This window comes from Theropithecus gelada, chromosome 16 (genome assembly GCF_003255815.1).
Source record: "Theropithecus gelada isolate Dixy chromosome 16, Tgel_1.0, whole genome shotgun sequence".
In the NCBI taxonomy this organism is placed as follows: Eukaryota; Metazoa; Chordata; class Mammalia; order Primates; family Cercopithecidae; genus Theropithecus; species Theropithecus gelada.
In genome coordinates this window covers 48,117,451-48,130,853 of record NC_037684.1, presented here as the reverse complement: position 1 = coordinate 48,130,853, position 13,403 = coordinate 48,117,451, and the positions used below count along the sequence as shown (strand labels likewise).

Here is a 13,403-nt window from a genome sequence, read left to right as displayed (position 1 = left end):
AGCCCCTCCTCCTCCCGGAGTCAGGGTCTGCCTTCGGCCCTGGGAGGAAGGCTGCGGCAGGTGAGGCAGCCCAGAGGAGCTGTGAGATCAGGGCTGCTCCGCTCTCTGCCCAAGATCATTAATAACGCAGAACTGGAAAGATCATTAAGAGGTGAGCCTCCAATGTGGAACTGAGCCTGCTGCTGGCTCTGAGGGCCGCTCCTGCTCCTGGGCCAGGCGCTGGCTGCCTTGTTCCTTCTCTAGGAATATATCTGGGGGCGGGGGCAGGAGGCTATGAATCCTGGGGGACAGGTAGCAGGAAGGATGCATCCTGAGTTCAGAACTAGCTTGGCCTGGCTTCCTGCACCACCAAAGGAAAGGAAGAAAGCGTGGCAGGGGAGAGGAGAGTAAGTAAGGCCACAGATGTGAAAGCGTCATAAACAAGGGCCTGGCGACCCACATGCTCAAATAACACTTTTTTTTCTTTGGGTGAGATACAGAGAGAGGCCCTTGTGGCTGGCCTCAGAGCAGGAAAATCTTACTAACTGGGGTCCCTTCTGTTGCTGCTGTAGCTGTTTTTCCTTGTGTCTAGCTGAGCGGCTTGTGGTCCAAGCCAGCTTTTTGCAGGGAGCCAGGTGTGTGGAGGGGAAGGGGGCAGAGCTTGCAAAAGGGCAGGCTGATGTCTTCAGTCAGGACCCTCCAGACTAGCCTGTCCTGCTCTTTGAAAGGGAAGGACTGTCCTCAAGTTTCCTAGGGGACTGGGGAACGAGAGACAACCCCTACCCCCAAAGCCCTCTAGACTCCAGATAATTCAGACCAATCTTCTGTTTCCGAATCGCAATCCAGTGACAACTCATTAGGAGGCTATGAAACCAAGTAGGTGTCAGGAGTCCTAATGAGTTGGGGGTCCCTGGCTACAAGTAGTTAGTCTGGCGAGTGATGTGGGAAACAGGTGTCACTGAATAGCTTTATTGAGCATTTTGTGCTGGGCACTAAGCTCAGCACTTTAATCCCCACAACTGGCCAGTGACGTAGCTGCTGTTCCCCCACTTTACAAATGAGGAAGGACAGACCACAGAGGCTCGCTGCCTGCCAATGGCAGGCCCAGCTGCCTGGTCCACACAGAAAGTACCCAATGCCATGCCTGGCATATAATGACATTCAGCGGAGGTTACCCCTCCAGTCTGCAATCAACACCATCGGCCCCAGGTGGAAGGGATCCCAAGCTCTCTCCAACCTTCCAGTGGCCCTTAACCATGGGTCACTCTTGCTTGGGAATATGGCCCCACACAGGACGCTTCCACTTCCCCCAGGCCTGGCACTGCCAGCCACTGCCCCTCCGCAGTGGCTTTCCAGGAGCGGGGCAGCAGCTCCTGTCCTCCCCACCACTCTGACTCTAGCCTCTGCCTGTTGCCGAGGCTGCTCCTGGCCCCAGGGTGAGGACGGCTGTGTGGCTAAGGGCCCATCATGGTGCCACTGCCCACTTCCACCACCCAGCAGTGCCTCCCAGTCTGTCACCTGCTATCCGCCCCATCTATAAGCCAGCAGCTGCTGCTCTAGCCTCAGGTGAGGAACAGCCAGGAGCTGCTGGCACGAGGCTCTGGGGCTCAGGTGGGTCTGGTGCTTCTGCGGGGAGGGAGGCAAAGAAAGTTTACTACCACCTTGACCTGGTCTGCCCTGGGGGCATCTGGGGCCATGCAGGTGGCAGATGTTGGGTAGACGCTGCTGAGTTTAAGCTTTCCTCCACAGCGACACCTGCTCCTGGGCCAGGCTGGGCTGGCATCCTCTTCTGCTCTCCCCACCACTGACCTCGGGGGCCCATCTGCAATATGGAAACCACAAGCTGAACTTGCCTACTTTGCCAAGTTGATGATGGCTGCAGTGAAATGTGCCTGATGCACGTGGAGAGCCAGCATCACCCGGGGCTGTCTTGCTGTTGGGGTTCTCTGCCCCTGGCTCCAAGCCCCATTGGCCGTCAGCGGCAGAAGCCTGGCATCGATGGAGAGGAAGGTGACCTCATCTGACTTACAGCAGGAGGACACTGAGGAGCAAAGCAGCTAGACAACGGCAGTGGTGAGGGTCCCCACTTGGCAGCAGCGATGTGGTCACTGCTTCAGTTCCCTCCAGGGCCGGGGCTGCCCCAGCTCAGAGGTGGCGGGGAACATGGCCACTGACTCCATGGCTGGGCGGTTCCAGACTGTCACATAAATTAACCTGGGCTTTATGAAGCTCATGAATTTGCGTCCAAGATTTGGTTTGGAGTCTGGGGTGGCAGGATGATTTAATCAACTTTGTCTTTAAGCAAGAGGGAACATAACTGGAGAAGGGTAATTCCAGATGTTTTGAGTTTTCAGCCACAGGGGTGCAGCCAGGTCTTCCCTGCTCTTGGCCTGAGCACTGCAGGCCCCTGCTCTACCTATCCTGAGGGGTCTCCTGGGAGGAAGCCGCAATGGCAGATGGAGAAGGGGCATTTTTTTTTCCCGTGGATGGAAAATGACATGTGGGGACAAGCTGTGAGAACCGCCGAGGTGCGTCGGCAGAGAGAAAGCGGGCTGAGGCCAATTACACCGCACAGGGACTCCCAGGCTTCAGCTGCCAGGGCAGAGGTGGCACAGCCTGTGGACTCCCCGCGTTCCCTGCAAATCCCACATCCCCCGACCCTGAGACCCTCGGGCCCCAGGAGACCCTACATCGTCGCTCTGTCAGAGGTCTGAAGACGCTGAGATACAGGGGAGGCGCTGAGCAAGGCACTGAACTCAAAAGAGGGAGGGGTCGGGCCTGAGACCCACCCCAGAGAGGCGGCTCCAGGACAGGCGGGACCAGGCCCAGGGCTGGGGGCAAGCCAGTGAGGGTCAGGGGGACCCCCAGGTCCTGAAGCAGTAGAAGGCACGTTGAAAATACAGAGTTCATTCGAGTCACCTGTGTTTCCTAGGAGGCCAGCCCAGCAAGTGCGTGCATGGCTGAGTGGGAGGTGGCTAGGGACCTGGCCTCCTTCCATGGGAACGGCAGTGGGGGCCCCATCCAACCCCACATTGCCCAAGGGACATAGCGTGAACACTGAGCACCCACACCCAGCCCCTAAGGGAGCTGCCTTTAGCGTTGGAATGGGAGCACGGGCAGCCTGACCACTGTCAGGGTGGGAACCTCAGAGCCCTCCCACTGCCATGTCACCGCCAAGCCACTGAGGTGCCAGGTGGGGATGGCTGCCCTCTAGTAGGACCACCCGCACTGTGAGAGGCCCTGAGGGCGCCAACGGGGCAGCGAGGGCAGCAGACAGTCTCTTTCAGGGACAAGCTCCAGACTTTAGGCCCAGCTGGCAGGCGGCTGTGTCCCTATAGAAGGGACACTCCATCCAGCCTGCTACTCTGGAGCTTGCGCCCACAGCGAGAGCCCTCGCAGCTCTATCTGGGGACTCTGGTACCAGTTAGCACTTCTTGTTCTTGTCATGGGGCCAGCCAGGCCCTCTCTGAGGTGGCACCTAGTGCCTCCCAGGCCTGGTGGGAGGGTGGGCCCTGCTGTCACAGGCAGGCCTGGCTAGGATGCTTCCAGCCTGGGATTCGCCTCTGAAGAGGCAGCAGTTGCTAGTGAAGGTTTCTTAGACAAGGACGCAGGACAGGGATGGAGAGGGGAGGGGCATGGGTCTGGGACAAATGATGGCAGTGCCAGCACTGCATCTCCCACCGTGCAGGGAGGAGCCCGCCGTGGAGGTGGGGTGGGGGGTGAACATGTTGGAAGATGTAGGAGAGGGGTGTGAGTCCAGTAATGAGTCCTAGAACTTGGGAGCAGCCATGTGTCACCCAGGCAGGAGGACCTGGTGGGAGAGCCGCCTGGGGGAGTGAGGACAGGTGTGGACTGGGTGGAAGGTGGGGTGGGGAGAAGAGCCCCAGCTGGACAGGGGGTTTCCCCTAGAGCCGCAGTCCCACCTGCCCCATGAAGACCTGGGAGCAACTAAATCTGGGCTCTGCGGGCGAGGGGTGGGGCTGGGGCCCCTCTGCCTCCCGTCACTAGACCTGCCTGTCCTGCCATCAGAGCTTGGTCTCGCTGAGGACGATATTGGCCGTGACAAAGATGAAGCAGGAGAAAGCCCAGAGCAGCACGAAGCCCACCCAGAAGGTGTGGCGGAAAGGGGACCTGTGCTTGTTGCTGACCCCACAGCCAAAGGCCAGCTGGGTGTCCCTGCGGCAGTGGTACACCAGGAAGGCGGGGATGACGTACTGGATGCCGGTGCCCGCATAGGCCCCTGTGATGCCCACCAGCGACTCCAGGTCGTGGGTGCAGAAGGCCACCAGCACAGGCGGCACCAGGGTGATGGTGGGAAACACGACGCGGTCCACCACCCACGGGTACGTGCCGCCCTCGCGGTGGAAGAGCGTCTTCCAGTTGTTGCGCAGGGTCACGGCAATAATGGGGAAGTTGGTGCTAATGGTGAAGACGGGGAAGAGGCCCAGGAAGAAGCGCACAGCGGCCAGGCGCACGACGTCACAGCGTGCGAAGTTGAGGGTGTACATGTCCATGAGGCTGTCGCCGCGGAAGCAGAAGATGGCGGTGAAAGAGAGGAGGCCGTAGAAGGCCAGGATCAGCACGTAGTCCAGGAACACCAGCCTTGTGAGGTGGCGCTTGGAGGAGACTGGGGTAATGAGGGACGGCAGGGAGTGCTGGCACATGAAGGAGTAGACGCACACCCCAAACAGGTTCCGGACCCCCGAGAAGTCGGCCAGGGGCGGGTGCCCCTCCCCTTGTCCATGCCCGATGCGGACCAGGGCCAGCACAATCATGACGGCAAAAGCTGGGAAACAAGAGAGGGGAGTCAGCCAGTGCAGACAGGCACAGCCCTACCCTGAGTTTCTGGTCTGGGGGGCGCCTTTGCAGGGCCTATAGCCCCATGAGAAAGAGTCATTAAATGCACATTCAGGCAGCCCTATTCTTGGGTGGCTCAACAGTGGCTGCTCATCAGAGGAAGGTCCCGCATCTCTCTCTGTCCTGTTCTCCCCTCTCCCTGCTGAGCAAGGGGCCTGGGTTGCAGTGGGGCCAGGGGCAGGGTGGTCCGGCTTTGCAGAGGTAGCAACTCTGTCTTCTTAGAGGAGGGCGAATCCTGGGGCAGGCACTGCCTGGCTCCCTCATCGGCCCCCCAGGGCTCTCAGGGGCTCTGCCAGCTTCCTGGCAGGGAGCAGGCTGGGTCAGGACACAGGGTCACACTCTCTCCCTTGGTTTGAGAGTGATGCCCAATGTGAGGCTGGGGAGCTGGGGGGTAGACGCAGAAGGGCATGGAGTGTTTGGGAGGAGGTGTCCTCCTGGGCCGAGGGCATCTGCTAGACACAGCCGAAGCCAATAGGCAGGAGTGCTGGGAGCCCTGGGCAGACAGGTGGGTACCTAGGGGCCGAGGGCAGGCAGGAAGTTGCCAGTGGTCATGCCAGGGCACAAACAGCACCAAGGACCAAGGCTGCGGACTGCCAAGTCCTGGGCTGCTGACACCGAGGCTGGAGGCAGGTGGCATGTGGCTCTGTTTTCCTGGGCCTGGCAGCACAGCTAGGGGACAGGGGACTCTGTGGAAGTGGAAGGGGGCCCATGACCCTATCTGTCCAGAGCAAACAGCTTGCATTGCTGATGGAGACCAGGCTGGCTTCACTTCGCAGCCTTTTATGGTGGCCCTCCTTCTGGGCTGCCACTGGAGACAGGCTCACAGCACACCCCCCAGGCTGAGCTCCGCAGAGGCAGCCTGTGTACCCCAGGCACAAGGGGCTGCGTTCCCAGCGCTCTGAGGAGATGGCACTCTTAGATCTTTCTGTCTCTGGCTTCTGCTCTCCGGGCTACCCAGAACCACAGTTAGCTACTCACACACGGAGACCACCGGTGTCCGTGTCTGTTCTGAAGCTGACCAAGCCCTGCTCTCTCTGTTCAGAACATATCTGACAGCCTCTCTAGCCTGTGCCCTCACCCCTCAGGTGAAGCCCACGGGGACACATGACATTTCTTGGTGAGCAGCACAGGCAAGTGTGAAGGGGCAGTGGCCACAGAGGCCAGATCGCAGCTCGGTGGCTCCTGTCTGGGGGCCTCCGCAGAGCCCCAGGGCTCTTCTGCAAGTGGGAAGCTGGGGACCTCATGGTCCCCTGTGGTCCAGGCCCACTCCCTGACTCCTGGAAGGAAGAGGTGGCTCTGATGGGACCCACAGGAAATCAGGCAATGTCTTCCCACAATGACACTTGGGAGTGGGATGGAATCTTCATCTATTACTTTTAATCAGAACTGCCTAACACTGTCGGGGACAGGAGGGGAGGAAGGGAGCGTTGAAACCAGCCTGAGAACATTGCCAGCAAAGAAGATGATTTGTTTCTGCCTCTCCCCACCCACTCCAGTCCCCGCCACTCCTGACTCTGAGGGCCTGGGGACTCCTCCCCCGGTATCACAAATTGTTCCAACCCTGGTCAGTCAAGGGGAAGCGGCGGCCTACTTCCTCCTTCCAGTCTCAGCCCAGGGAGTTGCCTCCAGCTTTACCCACTGGGGATGGATGGCACAGGACAGCTGTGGGACAGACCAGGACCCCGAGCAATCTGCTCGCCCCAGAGATTTCTGAGGCTGGGTAGAGGGTGGTGTGCCCAGCAGTGCTATGCGAGAGATGCACCCCACAGGAGGTGTGCCAGGGCAGGATGTGTGGGCGGGTACCGGGGAGAGAGCAGACACGCTGGAGGTGGAGTCCCTGTGAGCCAGAAAGGGCTACAGAGCAGAGCTGAGCAGGATGGGGTGGGGGTACAGAGGCCAGACTGGGCCCAGGGGCACCTGGTGATTTGTTATTCAGGAGGCTGCAGCAGACTGTTTTGCCACCATAAGTGGGGCACGAGGGTCAGGGCAACGGGGGCAGCTGCTGTAGGGCAAGATTCAAATCCTGCACTGCCACTGCCATCTCGAGGCACCACCTTGAGACCTGGCACTTGGCCCTGGCCAAGGCTGGCATGAACTTAGAAAAAGGCAAGTGGAGAATTCCTCCAGCTGTCTGTCACTTGGCCCTGGGCCCTGGGTCTGGTGAGCAAGCAGGCAAGAAGGCAGGAAGAGGTCAGCTGTCTGGACGTGAGCATCCCTGCCACTGCTTCCTCCTGCCCTGAACACTGCCCATGCTTCTCTGCTCCTCTAACTCCCCAGCCTCACATCTCCAAAGAAGGGCAGCTCTCCTTACAGCCCTGCCTGTGAGATTTCCTCACGGTAAATAAACCAATTTACAAAGTAGGTTTCCAAAGAAATGAGACGGTTGTACACACACACGCATCCCCCGAAATGTACACCTTCTAATTGGCGTCCTCCAGAGCAGCTGTCTTGGGAAGAGGTGCCTTTGACACCAACAGTGATGTGGAACAACTTCTAGAACCTTAAGCTAGAACAAAACCATGGCAGCTGGGCGGGGTGGCTCACGCCTGTAATCCCAGCACCTTGGGAGGCCGAGGCAGGCGGATCACCTGAGGTCAGGAGTTTGAGACCAGCCTGGCCAACATGGTGAAACCCTGTCTCTACTAAAAATTAGATGGGTTTGGTGGTGTGCACCTATAATCCCAGCTACTCGGAAGGCTGAGGCAGAAGAATTGCTTGAACCCAGGAGGCAGAGGTTGCAGTGAGCCAAGATTGTGCCACTGCACTCCAGCCTGGGCGACAGAGTGAGACTCCACCATCAAAAAACAAAACAAAACAAAACAAAACAAAGCAAACAAACAAACAAAAAGAACAAATTCACGGCTATGGGTAATTAAAAAAATGATTTCACGATCTTCTAGCCATAATTACGTTCACCTCCTAATGCCACTACCTAGATTACCTAGATTAGTCACCCATTTGGTTCTTTTGATTGTCTTAAACAAGTCTATTTGCAAAAACCAAGTCTCCCTTCGTGGGCTGGATGTTTGCTGCCGCCTGGGAGTCAGAAGCAGATGCTAGAAGCTCTTGGGAGGTGATTCCAGAGTGTTAGAAAATGGGATAAACACCTGATGGGGCAGGTGCAGCTGCAGGGCCATGCGGGCCTTCGTGAGCTCCCCTTGGTCACACCCTGCACTGCTGTCAAAAGCTCACCCAGCTGTGTGGCAGCTCGGCTGCATGGAGACGCCAGCAGCTCTGGGGCTGAGCAGACCGAGTGCACACTCAGCAGAGGTGGGTCATTCACCCATGAATCCCGACCTGCACTCAGGGCGTTCACACACCAGGAAAGGGAGAGGCTGCCATGGTGAGGAGCACATCTGGGAAGGGCAGGTGGCTCTAGAAGAGCCATGCCCCCAAAACAGGGGTGAGGACCAGCTTCCCAGTGCAAATGGCCCCAGTCAGGGCAGAAGGTAAACCCAGCTACCTGGGGAGAGGGCAGGGCCCTCTGGTTCCCCACCACCATGAGGATATGAAGGCGGGGGCTGGGATCTGTCCCCTGGGAGTGGAGAGTGAAGGGAACTGCTCCAGCCTGGTCTCCAAACCAGCAAATTCAAAAGAAACTAGCACCATCTAGAACCCCTAGTTCCCCTGGGAGATGGAGGAAAGGGAGGGAAGGGAGAAAAGAAGGAAAGGAGGGAGGAAGGGAGGAAGGGGAGGTCAGGGCCCTGACCTTGCTGGGACTATGGCACGAGGCTTAACCCCCACTGTGCACCTGGCCAGGCCCCTGTGACCCCGCCCCTTTGTCTGGCCCCTCCCTGCCTCCCCTGGCTGCGGGAGGAGCAGAGTTCAATAGCCATCTCCTAGATTGATCGCCGCATCCCTGGGAGACAGCTGCTCCAAAAACTCATTAGGTCTGATCATAAATCAAGATGAAACAAGGATGACAGGTTGTGGAGACCCTGCCAGGATGCGCGGTGGGGAACAGGGCTCCGAGAGCCACACTGACGCCCAGGGCTCGGCCACAGCCGCGGAGACAGCCTGCGCCCACCTCGTGGAGCCTGCGTGGGAGGGCAGACGGGCGCGGAGGCGGGACAGAGCAGAAAGTGCTCCCCAGGCACGCTAAGGGCCAGACACCCAGGACTTCACAGTCAGATGTGTGGGGGGTCGGCCCCCAGCAGGGCCTGCAGTTCCCCAAGAGCCTATCACAGGCAGTGCCCAGAACATTCGCGTCCACATCCACCCACAATTCTACACCAGGAGTCCTGCTTAGTGGTGCAGAGCAGCAGTGAGAAGCTGGGAGGAGGCAGAGGGGAGGACAGAGGAGGAGGCTGACATAGGTCACACGTGCGGCTGCTGGGCCTCGGAAGGCTCAGCTACAAAATGACAAGGGGTGGCAGGAGACTTCTCTCTTAATATCTGAGTAAAAGCCAATGCAAAAGCCACCGCATTTGTCTTGTGTCACCCATGGGCCCAACTGGACTGTTCATTCCTTCAACAACAAGGGACTGAGTGTTCCCTGGTACTATGCTGGCTGTCTGGGGACAGCACACTGAGACAGGGGCCCTGTCCTTCTGGAGCCCAGAGTCCGGAGGACCAGAGTCCAGGTGGAAAGTACAGGGGACAAATTACAACCAAAGAACAGGCTGGTTATCAGGCACACTAGCTGTGGGGTACATGATGAGATCCCCGTCGCAGCAGGCGGCCAAGCCTGAGGGTAGGAGGCCACGTGGTGGGGGTCCCAAAAGGGAAGCAGGTGTCAGACGGGACAGGGAGGACCTGTCGGGGCCGTTCCAACCCTATAGGTCTATGGCTGCTGTGACTCCTCATGGTTTAGGAGTGAGCAGCTCAATGTGGGGTGGAGATGAGGAGGGGGGCCCCCAAGGACACCCATAGGCAGAGCCTCATTAAGGCCCTGCGAGGTCGCCTGCCATGGCTGCTGGCTGCTCACAGGCTTGTCCTGATAGTGGATCTCAGCTCCACACGCGGGCCTCGCCACATGGAATCACCTGGGCCACAGCCGCTCCCCTCTCTCGCACACTGACACCTGGGGCGGGCGTGAGGAAGACAGAGCGAAGGCACACAAGTCACTGTCTTGGAGCTGAGATAAAACAGGCACGAGTCCTGAGCTGCCACAGGCCAGTCAGAGAAGTCGCCTCCCTTCCCTTTCTGAGGAGGCTAGAAGTAAAATTTACATAAGGACTGAGCTGCCAGGAGGCACATCCACTCTATGGGCATCTGGACAAGCCAAGGTTCATGTTAATATCGGCTTTGCAGCAACATCAAGTGTGGCAGTCAAGGTGCAATTTCACATCAAGATATGTTCTTACAACATCTGAGTCCTCAGGCTCCTAAAGCAGTCAGAAGAGAAGCGAACAGAAGCAGCCTTTCCCTAGATAGCCTCAGCCTGGCAAGAGCCAGATAAGAAGTCCCTGCAGGCACTGCCTCCACATCTGTCCTCACGGCCTCTCTCCTTGGCAGGGAGGAGGACAGGTGAGCCCACCCACTCTGAACACCTGCCAAATGGCAAAGGTAGCACTGGTTTATAAGGGGATGAAAGTCAACACCCGCATCTCTCCCAAATCCATCCCTTCCGGAATATCCCTGCCCTCCTGAACCTCACCCTGGGGGGCTGGGGGAAGAAGGGGGCTTTAGTGGCGGGATGAAGCCATGACTGGGCCAAGCCCTTGTAGCAGTTGAAGGTGACTTATTCTTGGGGCCAGACAGGGATGAGTAGGTGTCTGGAGCCCAGGGCCCTGATGCTCACGTTCCGGTAGTCCTACCAGCAACCCCAGTTCACCTCTCTTGGGTCTCTGTGGGCAGGGACAGAAAGATCAGAGTGGTCAGCAGCCAGCTCCTTCCTTCCTGCGCTGAACACACACCCTTGAGCATCAACATAAGGGCTGGCTGAGCTGGAGGTGTGGAGAGGGATGAGCTCCTTCTAGGTCCTCCCAGGCAGCGCTGCCTTGGTCTCTGAGCCATGTGAGGCCTGGGCAGGACTCTGCCTTCCTTACAGAATGCTGGGGTCTGGGTGGGGCTGGAGAGAGTTGGGTGACCTTCCCAGGCACCACTGGAGTTGGGGCACAGAGGCCAGAGCTCTCCAGGCCTGGGTGGGGAGAGGGGGGAGCAGAAAGAGCCCTCCCAGGAGCCCCCACCTCCACTCTGGGGGCACACATGAAGGTTCCCCATGAGCATGAGATGCTGAGGCACTGAGTCCATCTTGGTGGCTTTCCTGTTTTCCTCATCCCCATCGCCGGCTCTGGAATTAAGCAAGGGCTACTTCTGGACAGTCTGAATGCTGCCCATGCTCTCCCTGAAGGTGGCAACAAACCCACCGGGCTCTGACGGAGAAGCACCGAGAAGCATTTAGAGCTGTGCTGACCACCAGGGCCACACAAGGCCGAGGCTACTGAGCACTGGAACATGGCTGGCTCAAACTGAGGTGTGCTCAAGCGTAAAATACACCGGGTTTCAAAGACTCGGTGTGTGGCCCAGTGCTGAGGTGGGCGGATTACTTGAGGCCAGGAGTTTGAGATCAGCCTGGCCAACATGGCAAAACCCCGTCCTTACTAAAAATACAAAAATTAGCTGGACGTGGTGGCACGCGCCTGTAGTCCCAGCTACTAGGGAGGCTGAGGCAGGAGAATCGCTTGAACCCAGGAGGCGGAAGTTGTAGTGAGCTGAGATTGCACCACTGCATTCCAGCCTGGGTGACAGAGTGAGACTCTGTCTCAAAAAAAAAAAAAAAAAAAAAAAAAAAAAAAGATTAGCATGGAAAAGGAATGTAAAGTATCCCACTTGTCATTTTTTTCATGATTACATGTTGAAAGATATTTTTGATACGTTAAGTATTTTATCAAAATGAATTGAACTTCAAGATGTTGCTAAAAATTAAGTTTCCCCAGGTGGCTGGCATTGTATTTCTATGGGCGTCTCAGTGGGGGTTTCCTGTGCTGGGGGTCTGTGGGCTGTGCACACCTGGGAAGCACCTGAAATACTGAGGATTTGAAAGATTTCCCCCTTCTGCCACCAACTTCGGTCCGGGACTCCTCACTCTAACCCTGTCACCTGCCCTGACTTGCATGGGGACACTGAAGACCTAGGGTGGAGCTTCGACGCTGCACCAATCCTTCTGGAAAAGCCCAAGGACAAATGGGCTCTGAGTGCCCTCGGGCTGTGACCCCCAGGGCAGCCTGACCTGGCGAGGGAGGCACTGGCTGGGTCTGGAGTGCTATGGAACTGGCCTGTGGTCCTGGACACCACCAGAGGGACATCTCCATAAGGGCATGAGCTGGAACAGAGGCTCTCAGGAGCCATGGAGGGCCCTGCCCAATGGTCCCTGCCTAGAAGCCCCCACCCCCAGCCCATTCATCCCCTTCTACAGGGCCTGGAAGGGATGAGGAGTATGGGGACACGCATCCACTAGGGGCAGACTGCACACGGCACACTCCTCCTCCCTAATCCCTTTGGGTGCCCACATACTGAGTTGTGCACACATACTCAGAGCCATGACCCTGAGGGCCAAGGGTGAAGGGTCTTCCCCCAGGCATGGCCCCCAGGCCTTTCCCATGTGCCAGTGCTGAGCTGTCTTGGCAGGGCTGCTTCCTGGAGAGCTGCCCCCGCAACTCTCTAACCTCTGAACCTGGCTCCAGATGTCCCTGAGGCCAGGGCGCCCCAAGCTCCATGCCATTCCCTGCTCTCCATGTGTGGCTCTGGCTCTGACACTGGGAGGTGGAGGCCATCCGTCACGGTGGCTGTCTGGGAGTGACACTCTTTTCCAAGCAAAGAATCAACATGCCAGGGCTAATGATAACGAATGGCCAGTTGTATGCCCATCACCAGCTCAGGCACCAGCACTCCAGGCGGGGGAACAGGACTAGGGGAGGACTTGGCGCCAGCTCCCTCCTTCACCAACGCTTAGCCCTCTGAGGGCGCCGGGCTGCAGGGGTCTCTGGCTTTAGCTGGGCCGTCGGAAGGGGTAGGTGAGCAACACCAGCCTGAGCAGAGAACCACTGGAGACCAGCCTCTTGGCCCTAAAACAGGGGGAGGTGGCTGGGTATTTGTTCCTTAAATAACCAGACCAACCATGGCAAAAGGAGACCCACATTTGCAGGCTGGAGGTGGAAGAGCCCAAGGATCCTGCAGCCTAGAGGTGTGAGCGACACCAGGACACAGTCCTGGCTTGGAAATGGCCAAGTTACACTGGACACAGCTCCTGAATCTGCCACTCAACTGTGTAATTTTGGGGCAAACTGTTCCATCACCTTTAAAAATACAGATAAGGCCGGGCATGGTGGTTGATGCCTGTAATCCCAGCACTTTGGGAGGCCGAGGTGGGTGGATCACCTGAGGTCAGAAGTTTGAGACCAGCCTGGCCAACATGGAGAAAACCCATCTCTACCAAAAATACAAAAATTAGCTGGGCGTGGTGGCCCATGCCTGTAATCCCAGCTACTCGGAAAGCCGAGGAAGGAGAATCACTTGAGCCTAGGAGGCAGAGGTTGTAGTGAGCCGAGACTGTGCCACTGCACTCCAGCCTGGATGCACTCCTGCACTCCAGAGCAAGACTCTGTCTTAAAAAAAAAAAAAAA

The 13,403-nt window shown here is 57.8% G+C and overlaps 1 protein-coding gene across 3 annotated transcripts in view; it reads right to left on the bottom strand.

Annotated features, from left to right (window-relative positions):
• Window positions 1-908: 908 nt before the first annotated feature.
• TMEM104 (transmembrane protein 104) overlaps window positions 909-13,403 on the bottom strand; it is a 64,051-nt gene continuing 51,556 nt past the window's right edge. For 2 of the 3 annotated variants that reach the window (XM_025363687.1, XM_025363686.1), the window contains exon 10: window positions 935-4,765. In XM_025363687.1, the coding sequence (XP_025219472.1) occupies window positions 4,005-4,765 (761 nt within the window). In that variant the 3' untranslated portion in view covers window positions 935-4,004. Of the gene's footprint in view, window positions 4,766-13,403 lie in introns of all 3 variants that reach the window. The other variant, XM_025363688.1, reaches the window with a different exon arrangement.